Source organism: Triticum aestivum, chromosome 2B (genome assembly GCF_018294505.1).
Source record: "Triticum aestivum cultivar Chinese Spring chromosome 2B, IWGSC CS RefSeq v2.1, whole genome shotgun sequence".
Lineage (NCBI taxonomy): Eukaryota > Viridiplantae > Streptophyta > Magnoliopsida > Poales > Poaceae > Triticum > Triticum aestivum.
This window is the reverse complement of record NC_057798.1, coordinates 25,128,461-25,139,185: the sequence shown is the minus strand read 5'-3', so window position 1 is coordinate 25,139,185 and position 10,725 is coordinate 25,128,461. Positions and strand designations below refer to the sequence as shown.

General features: G+C 48.6%; 1 protein-coding gene across 1 annotated transcript; it reads right to left on the bottom strand.

The window, feature by feature from the left end:
- Positions 1–678: 678 nt before the first annotated feature.
- LOC123040083 (uncharacterized) lies at positions 679–2,411 on the bottom strand. Its single transcript, XM_044463023.1, has 2 exons — positions 2,206–2,411; positions 679–1,627 (listed from the first exon to the last, which is right to left on the bottom strand). Exons 1-2 carry the CDS (start codon positions 2,223–2,225, stop codon positions 1,027–1,029), a joined length of 621 nt encoding a protein of 206 aa, XP_044318958.1. The 5' UTR covers positions 2,226–2,411; the 3' UTR covers positions 679–1,026.
- Between the last annotated feature and the right edge of the window lie 8,314 nt (positions 2,412–10,725).

Genomic DNA, 10,725 nt, shown 5'->3' with positions numbered 1-10,725 from the left:
GCTGCCACACAAATCGGATCTGACTCCTGCGCGTCCATCGATTCGGCCTCGAAGAAGTTCGCCAAAAACAGGTCACATATGATAGACCGGTTCAGTCTTTCGAAGGTGCTCATAAGGATAAGATGTACGTGTATGTATTCATAGGGGTGAGTGTATGCGCGTGTATATGAACGCTTGTGTCTGTACTGATGCTAAAAAAAGCCGCCTCTCGATCGATAATCCAACTCCAAGTCGCTCCAGCTGTTGGCCATCAAACCGAGCTTCGAACTTGACGACAACTGCGACTCATTCGTAATCGATCCGTGAAACCGCTTCATCTCCAGATTGCTTTATACACGACGACCTCTGATCGCTGCCGCACGTACGCCGTGCCCCACAGGCCACAGCCGCCGGTCTTCATCGTTCTCCTCTAAATCAACTTCCACGACCTTCTCGAAACCTTGCTCATGATACCACTTGTTAGAATAAATCCGAGGCGCACCGTCAATCTACCGAGAACCAAACAATCACACGAGCACAACACCGAGATTTGTTAACGAGGTTCACCAATATGGCTACATCCCCGGGGCCTGACTACGAGCGCTCCTCCCCGTGACACCGCTACAATACCGCACCCCGGCCGCCCGGGCGCCGGCACATGCCGCCGACTCTCCCGCGTGCCTGTGCTATTATGTTTACATCGTGTGTCTACCCTCGCTATATTTTTTTTTGCGGTGTTACCCTCGCTATATATGAGAGGCCTAGGATACAAGTGTACAAATGTTTTATTAGAACACAACTCGTACTCTGTCTACACAGAATCTAAAATCAAGTCCGACTGTAACCTACCTTGTACAATAATATTCGACGCAACTCTAACAGAAACAACACTCTCAATTTACTTTGTATACATAAAGTCAACCCTATATATAGAAGACAGAACGGGCACAGGTGCAACTAGCAAGATATGGCAGGAAGCTCCAAATATAATGACTGCAACGGTCGTGTACCAGTCCAGTGTCCTATCCTCCCGATTAGCTTAGCTCGTCATCCTTCAAATAATCCTTCCATCATACAGCTTCCGTTGGATACCTCATACGGTGAATGTGAAACAACCAAATCCAGAATCTCCTGCCGCAGTTGGTACCTGAGCTCAGCTGTAACCTTCCACGTCCTCTGGCGATTACAGGTGGCAAGAAATTCGGCCGTAAACTCCTCCGATTTTAAACGGTTCAGAGGAGCCCAACACTCGTCCAAGTAGCCCTTCTTGTATCCCTCGATCATTGAACTGAGCCGACTCCTCAGTTCTACTTTGGGAAAATATGCTCCTTGACGCGACACCGTTTGACGAACAACGTATGTGTTATTTAAGAGAAATATGTACTTTCGACCCTTCTCACCTGGGTGTATCAATTCTGCGTCTTGCTCCAGCTTGGATCGCCAGAGACGAATCATGTGAGAGCAAAGTTCAGTGGTGTGTTGTACTACTGACTGCGCCAAGTATGTGTCACCAAAATAATGCTGCAGGGCTTGTACGAGGAGGTCATTTGCTGGATGAATTGTTGATTCGTCGCTACTGCGGAAGTCGAGGACTATTCCTTCCCAATCATTCACCATCCTGTTGGAAATACCGGCAATCTCAGCTGACCTGTTCAAAGGCAGGTACGCCACATTGTTAAGATCAATTTCAAATGCTCGAAAAGAAGAAGAAGCTATTTTAAATAATTGAATCAATTGCCGTATCGATTGATTCTGGGCGGCTAATATTACAAGATTTTTGTACCAGAAATTAGTACAATTTCTGATATCAGGGCGGCTAATCCTCGCGGCCAGAGGCGGACGGCACGCCGAGGCGAGCACTTGCGGAGCTTGGGCCTAGTTGCTCGGCGCGGCGGCCATCATGGCAATGCCTGCTGGGCGAGCGGCACTGCGGATTGCGGAGGGCGCGGCGGGACGAGCAGCGTGCTGGGCGGCACGGCAAGGCGCGCAGCGGGTCGAGGGTGGGAGCGGTCGGCGACCCAGGCCAGAACCCTAGCCAGTTTGGACTCTCCCTCCGTCGACGCCGCGACTGAGCTGCGTTAGGCTGGGGCCGCTAGGCTAGGGCTAGGCTCGGCGCGGCCGGCGAAGGAGGGAGGCGCGCAGGCTGGGTGCCAAGACAGAGCGCTTACGCGCAAGCACGGTACTAAAATCAAACGAACGGAGGAGCGGCGATTGTTGCATCCATACCTGCTGAAGACCGCCTCCATTGGTTCAGCTCGCCGGCCGGCTTGCTTCTCCGTCGCCGTCGTCGTCCGGGTGGCAGCGCGCGAGCAAGAGGAATGGGGCTGCAGAGTGCAGATGGCGGCGACGGGTTTCGAATCTCGTTGGAAGTGGTGTTGAGCAAGAGGGATGGACGCTGGCGGGATTCGAATTTCGCCGGAACAAGGATTGGATTGGCTGATGAGAGAGAGAGAGAGAGAGAGAGAGAGAGAGAGAGAGAGAGGGAGGGGTTCCGGTGGAGCGGTAGGCAGGCATGTTATAGGCAGTAGTACACAAGCTGAAGCACCGGCACGATGGCGACTCGCTGCTGAAGTGCATACGACATGGTACTTCGTTCCGACGACTGAGCTGCCGGACGCGTCCAGTTCTAAAAAGACAAAAACACACTCTCAAAAGTCAAAATTACCGTAAAACAAATATGACTCATTTTTAGACATGAACACGGGTGGCATATGCTTAATTAGTACTCCTACTGCGTATTTTACTAAATTTGAGATGCAGATCCAAACCATATCGTTTTCGATGTTGGAGACACAAAGGAAGGACAGATCGGTGATGGTTTTCCCATCGCGCAAGGCTAGGGTTTCTCTCCTCTCGGGCGACGCCGTCGCCCCTGAGTATCCCACCCCGATCGATCTACCTCCCCGTGAGCGGCTCTCTCGATCGGCCAAACCTCGCTCCTCCCTGCCCCTCGGTAGCGATGGAGCCTCCCGCGGACGCCCTGACAGGCACCAGCGCTGGCGGCGGCTCTCACGGAATGCTGGACCTTGGAGATTTCATGGAACAACTCAACCTGGAAGATGAAGACTTTGATGATCTGGTGATAGATGAGGCTGATCCGGAGATCAATGAAAGCGTAAGATGGCTCGCGCTGGCTAGGGTTCATACCGAGAAAACCTTCAGCCAAGCGGCCTTCTACAAGGATATGCGGGCGGCTTGGAACCCCGCGCAGCCGGTAAGGTTTCGCCCGGTTGGGCCGAAGCTTTTTGTTGTACAAGCATCGTGCTTGGGAGACTGGGAACGTATGCTGCATCAAGGGCCTTGGCTATTCAGGAATTTACTCGTGTTGATGGTTCCATATGATGGTTTCACAAAGGCAGAGGAAGTTTCCATGGTGTTCATGCCAATTTGGCTACAGATTCACAAGATCCCAGAAGGTTTCTGCAGGAAGAACATTGTGGAAAATTTGCTGAAAAACTCTGGCGAGATCCTGGAGATGAGACTGAACGGGAACACCCGTGGTGACTACATTGGGGTTAGGGTTCGGCATGACGTGCGCTGGCCTCTCACCAAGTTTGTCAGTATTGTCAGGGGGAAAGAACGCCAAGTCTACTTGGTGCGTTACGAGAAACTCGCACGCTTCTGCAGTGTGTGTGGGCTCATCGGTCATGATTGCAAAGAGTGCGGATCAGGGGTGCATGAGGAGAAGGACAAGAAGTATGGGTCTTGGCTCTATGCTGATGGACTAAATAAACCGCCGTCCAACGATAGTTATGGCCGGGGAAGGAGTCAGAAGCAACATACGCCTCTGAAAGGATCGATATGGTTGACTAGAGGGGGGGTGAATAGGCAACTAACAATTTTTAAGCTTTTCTTTACCAAATTAAACTTTGCAACAAAATAGGTTGTCTAGATGTGCAACTAGGTGAGCAACCTATATGATGCAAAAACAACTAGCACACAAGCAAGCAAGGATGTAACAACAAGTAGGCTTGCAAAAGTAAGGGCACGAATTAACCAAGAGTGAAGTCGGTGGAGACGAGGATGTGTTACCGAAGTTCCTTCCTTTTAAGGGGAAGTACGTCTCCGTTGGAGCGGTGTGGAGGCACAATGCTCCCCAAGAAGCCACTAGGGCCACCGTATTCTCCTCACGCCCTCACACAATGCGAGATGCCGTGATTCCACTATTGGTGCCCTTGAAGGCGGCGACCGAACCCTTACAAGCAAGGTTGGGGCAAACTCCACAACAACCGGAGGCTCCCAACAACAACAACAACAACACGAAGCTTCACCACAATGGAGTATGGCTTAGAGGTGACCTCAACCGTCTAGGGTGCTCAACACCCAAGAGTAACAAGATCCGCAAGGGATAAGTGGGGGGAATCAAATTTCTCTTGGTGGAAGTGAAGATCTGGGCCTTCTCAACCAATCCCGAGCAAATCAACAAGTTTGATTGGCTAGGGAGAGAGATCGGGCGAAAATGGAGCTTTGAGCATCAATGGAGCTTTGGGGGAAAGAGGTAGGTCAACTAGGAAGAAGAAGACCCCTTTAAATAGTGGGGGAACACATCCAACCGTTACCCCGCTGAGCAGCCCCGCACAGAGCGGTACTACCGCTAGGGAAGGGCGGTACTACCGCTGAGGGCGGTACTACCACTCCCTATCCAGCGGTACTACCGCGCTGAAGAGAAAGTCAGGCCACTGGCCCCAGAGCGGTACTACCGCGGGAGTAGAGCGGTACTACCGCTAAGAGCGGTACTACAGCTTCTACTGCCGCTACTAGTGCCGCAAAACCCGACACGAGAAAACACCGTCTCGAATCGAGGCGGCAGTAGGCGCAGTACTACGCGGTACTACGGCCGAAGCCCGCGAGCGGTACTACCGCTCTACGGAGCGGTACTACCGCTAAGAGCGGTACTACCGCTCTGTGGAGCGGTACTACCGCTAGGGGGCTTCGGCGGTACTACCGCTGTAGATCGCGGTACTACCGCTGGCACAGGGCGAAGCAGGAACGGAAGAGAGGTGCAGCTCCAAAGAAGCGACAGGAAGACGACGGGTGTGATAAGGATGTGTACGTGTTGATTCCACCCAAGTCTTACCAAAACGGATCCCCTCTTAATAGTACGGTGACTCCTACGAGACTAGTCCACCAACACGAAACGCAGGAGCTACACCATCTTGAATAAAAACACCGAGAGGAGGAAATCGTCTCGTGCCAATGGATGATTCTCTGAAAGAACTTAACGCACACGATTAGACCGCAAAAGCATTGTCATCAATCACCAAAACCACTAGGGAATAAATATGCCCTTACAATCTCCCCCTTTTTGGTGGATTGATGACAATACGGGATTTGCATAAACATGATATAGTAAGCATACAAACCCGACGGTCCTAACATGTAGATGGGCTCCCCCTCGATGTGTGCTATTTAGATAAGTGCTTTGGACTGCATAGCACACATACTCGGATCAAAGCTCCCCCTACATTTTAGAGACCAATAATCTAAGCATGGTGTATGAGAGTAGCATAGATGATATAACAAGAGAAGCACGCAACTCATGAGCTAGATAGACATAGATAATGATACTGAAAGGTAAGGTAGCATATGTCTCACACCATATGATTCGAACTTAAGTCTCACTCGAACTTAGGTCTCACAGACAAACCAACCAAAGCAAATGCAAGGAAAACACGAACAAGACACAACCACGAACAAGACACGAAGACACAACTCGCAAATCCCTAAACTCTCTCCCCCTTTGGCACCGAGACACCAAAAAGGAGAGGGAGTGCTGCTACCGCTACAGGTGGGAGCAAAAGAGGGACACACGCATCAGATCTCAGAGGGGTCATCAGCGCCACCATCGTCAGCCGGGAAGTGCTCAGCATCAGAATCAGTCCAAGGGCAGTGCTGTTGAATCCACTCCTCCTCCTCGGTGAGCTGATCCTCAGAGCCACTAATCACAATAGCACCCATCTCACGCATGAGCTCCTTGTGGCGACCGCGGGCCTTCTTCTCAGCCACGTGAGCCATGTACTGGCCGTGAGACTCCATGCAGAAGAGCTTCTTTACCTTGGCCTTGAGCTTCTTTGCCCAAGATGGCTCTGTCCCAGAGGGCACGTAGTCATCATCCTCATCCTCAGCCTCAGCACCAAACTCCTCCTCAGTCTCCATGGCAGCAGCAGATGACGGAACACCAGTCCTAGGGGCCTGAGTGTTGGAAATATGCCCTAGAGGCAATAATAAAAGTATTATTATTATATTTCCTTGCTCATGATAATTGTCTTTTATTCATGCTATAACTGTATTATCCGGAAATCGTAATACACGTGTGAATACATAGACCACAATATGTCCCTAGTGAGCCTCTAGTTGACTAGCTCGTTGTGATCAACAGATAGTCATGGTTTCCTGGCTATGGACATTGGATGTCGTTGATAACGGGATCACATCATTAGGAGAATGATGTGATGGACAAGACCCAATCCTAAGACTAGCACAAAAGATCGTGTAGTTCATTTGCTAGAGCTTTGCCAATGTCAAGTATCTCTTCCTTCGACCATGAGAGCGTGTAACTCCTGGATACCGTAGGAGTGCTTTGGGTGTATCAAACGTCACAACGTAACTGGGTGACTATAAAGGTGCACTACAGGTATCTCCGAAAGTATCTATTGTTTTATGCGGATCGAGACTGGGATTTGTCACTCCGTGTAAACGGAGAGGTATCTCTGGGCCCACTCGGTAGGACATCATCATATGCGCAATGTGACCAAGGAGTTGATCACGGGATGATGTGTTACGGAACGAGTAAAGTGACTTGCCGGTAACGAGATTGAACAAGGTATTGGATACCGACGATCGAATCTCGGGCAAGTAACATACCGATAGACAAAGGGAATTGAATACGGGATTGATTAAGTCCTTGACATCGTGGTTCATCCGATGAGATCATCGTGGAACATGTGGGAGCCATCATGGGTATCCAGATCCCGCTGTTGGTTATTGACCGGAGAACGTCTCGGTCATGTCTACATGTCTCCCGAACCCGTAGGGTCTACACACTTAAGGTTCGATGACGCTAGGGTTATAAAGGAAGTTTGTATGTGGTTACCGAATGTTGTTCGGAGTCCCGGATGAGATCCCGGACGTCACGAGGAGTTCCGGAATGGTCCGGAGGTAAAGATTTATATATGGGAAGTCCTATTTTGGCCACCGGAAAATGTTCGGGATTTTTCGGTATTGTACCGGGAAGGTTCTAGAAGGTTCCGGAGTGGGGCCCACCTGCATGGGGGGACCCACATGGACGTGGGTAGTGGGGGCAAGGCCCCACACCCCTGGTCAAGGCGCACCAAGATCCCCCCTTAGAAGGAATAAGATCATATCCCGAAGGGATAAGATCAAGATCCCTAAAAAGGGGGGATAACAATCGGTGGGGAAGGAAATAATGAGATTTCTTTCCTCCCACCTTGGCCAACGCCCCAATGGACTTGGAGGGCAAGAAACCAGCCCCTCCACCCCTATATATAGTGGGGAGGCGCATGGGAGCTATACACGAAGTTCTGGCACAGCCCTACCTCTCTTCCTACTCCTCCTCTCCCATGGTGCTTGGCGAAGCCCTGCTGGATTGCCACGCTCCTCCACCACCACCACGCCGTTGTGCTGCTGTTGGATGGAGTCTTCCTCAACCTCTCCCTCTCTCCTTGCTGGATCAAGGCGTGGGAGACGTCACCGGGCTGTACGTGTGTTGAACGCGGAGGTGCCGTCCGTTCGGCACTAGGATCATCGGTGATTTGAATCACGACGAGTACGACTCCATCAACCCCGTTCACTTGAACGCTTCCGCTTAGCGATCTACAAGGGTATGTAGATGCACTCTCTTTCTACTCGTTGCTGGTCTCTCCATAGATAGATCTTGGTGACACGTAGGAAAATTTTGAATTTCTGCTACGTTCCCCAACAGTGGCATCATGAGCTAGGTCTATTGCGTAGATTCTTTGCACGAGTAGAACACAAAGTAGTTGTGGGCGTTGATGTTGTTCAATATGCTTACCGTTACTAGTCCAATCTTGTTTCGACGGTATTGTGGGATGAAGCGGCCCGGACCGACCTTACACGTACTCTTACGTGAGACAGGTTCCACCGATTGACATGCACTTGGTGCATAAGGTGGCTAGCGGGTGCCAGTCTCTCCCACTTTAGTCGGAACGGATTCGATGAAAAGGGTCCTTATGAAGGGTAAATAGCAATTGGCATATCACGTTGTGGTCTTGCGTAGGTAAGAAACGTTCTTGCTAGAAACCCATAGCAGCCACGTAAAACATGCAACAACAATTAGAGGACGTCTAACTTGTTTTTGCAGGGTATGCTATGTGATGTGATATGGCCAAGAAGAATGTGATGAATGATATGTGATGTATGAGATTGATCATGTTCTTGTAATAGGATTCACGACTTGCATGTCGATGAGTATGACAACCGGCAGGAGCCATAGGAGTTGTCTTTATTTATTGTATGACCTGCGTGTCATTGAAGAACGCCATGTAAACTACTTTACTTTATTGCTAAACGCGTTAGTCATAGAAGTAGAAGTAGTCGTTGGCGTGACAACTTCATGAAGACACGATGATGGAGATCATGATGATGGAGATCATGGTGTCGTGCCGGTGACGATGATGATCATGGAGCCCCGAAGATGAAGATCAAAAGGAGCAAAATGATATTGGCCATATCATGTCACTATTTGATTGCATGTGATGTTTATCATGTTTATGCATCTTGTTTGCTTAGGACGACGGTAGTAAATAAGATGATCCCTTACAAAATTTCAAGAAGTGTTCTCCCCTAACTGTGCACCGTTGCTACAGTTCGTCGCTTCTAAGCACCACGTGATGATCGGGTGTGATGGATTCTTACGTTCACATACAACGGGTGTAAGACAGTTTTACACAGCGAAAACACTTAGGGTTAACTTGACGAGCCTAGCATGTGCAGACATGGCCTCGGAACACGGAGACCGAAAGGTCGAGCATGAGTCGTATGGTAGATACGATCAACATGAAGATGTTCACCGATGATGACTAGTCCGTCTCACGTGATGATCGGACACGGCCTAGTTGACTCGGATCATGTGATCACTTAGATGACCAGAGGGATGTCTATCTAAGTGGGAGTTCATAAGATGAACTTAATTATCCTGAACATAGTCAAAAGACCTTTTGCAAATTATGTCGTAAGCTCGCGCTTTAGTTCCACTGTTTAGATATGTTCCTAGAGAAAATATAGTTGAAAGTTGATAGTAGCGATTATGCGATCAGTAGAAAGCTTATGTCCTTAATGCACCGCTCAGTGTGCTGAACCCCAACGTCGTTTGTCGATGTTGCGAACATCGGACATACACGTTTTGATAACTACGTGATAGTTCAATTAAATGGTTTAAGTAGAGGCACCAAAGACGTTTTCGAAACGTCGCGGAACATATGAGATGTTTCGAGGGCTGAAATTGGGATTTCAGGCTCGTGCCCACGTCAAGAGGTATAAGACCTCCGACGATTTTCTTAGCCTGCAAACTAAGGGAGAAAAGCTCAATCGTTGAGCTTGTGCTCAGATTGTCTGAGCACAACAATCACTTGAATCGAGTGGGAGTTGATCCTCCAGATGAGATAGTGATGTTTCCCCAAAGTCATTGCCACCAAGCTGCTAGAGCTTCGTGATTAACTATAACATATCAGGGATAGATATGATGATCCTTGAAATATTCATGATGTTTGACACCGCGAAAGTAGAAATCAAGAAGGAGCATCAATTGTTGATGGTTGGTGAAACCACTAGTTTCAAGAAGGGCAAGGGAACAAAGGGATACTTCATGAAACGGCAATTCAGCTGCTGCTCTAGTGAAGAAACCCAAGGTTGAACCCAAACCCGAGACTAAGTGCTTCTGTAATAAGGGGAACAACCACTGGAGCAGCATTACCCTAGATACTTGGTAGATGAGAAGGCTGGCAAGGTCGATAGAAGTATATTGGATATACATTATGTTAATGTGTACTTTACTAGTACTCCTAGTAGCACCAGGGTATTGGATACCGGTTCGGTTGCTAAGTGTTAGTAACTCGAAATAAAAGCTACGGAATAAACGGAGACTAGCTAAAGGTGAGCTGACGATATATGTTGGAAGTGTTTCCAAGGTTGATATGATCAAGCATCGCACGCTCCCTCTACCACCGAGATTGGTGTTTGCGTTGAGCATAGACATGATTGGATTATGTCTATCGCAATACGGTTATTCATTTAAGGAGAATAATGGTTACTCTATTTTTGAATAATACCTTCAATGGTCTTGCACCTAAAGGAATGGTTTATTGAATCTCGGTCGTAGTGATACACATTTTCATGCCAAAAGATATAAGATAGTAATGATAGTACCACTTACTTGTGGCACTGCCATGTAAGTCATAATGGTATAAAACGCATGAAGAAGCTCCATGTTGATGGATCTTTGGACTCACTCGTTTTTGAAAAGTTTGAGACATGCGAACCATGTCTATTGGTGTATATGCATGAAGAAACTCCATGCAAATGGATCGTTCGGACTCACTTGATTTTGAATCACTTGAGATATGCAAATCATACCACATGGGCAAGATGACTGAAAAGCCTCATTTTCAGTAAGATGGAACAAGATAGCAACTTGTTGGAAGTAACACATTTTGATGTGTGCAGTCGAATGAGTGCTGAGGCATGCAGTGAATATCATTATGTTCTTAC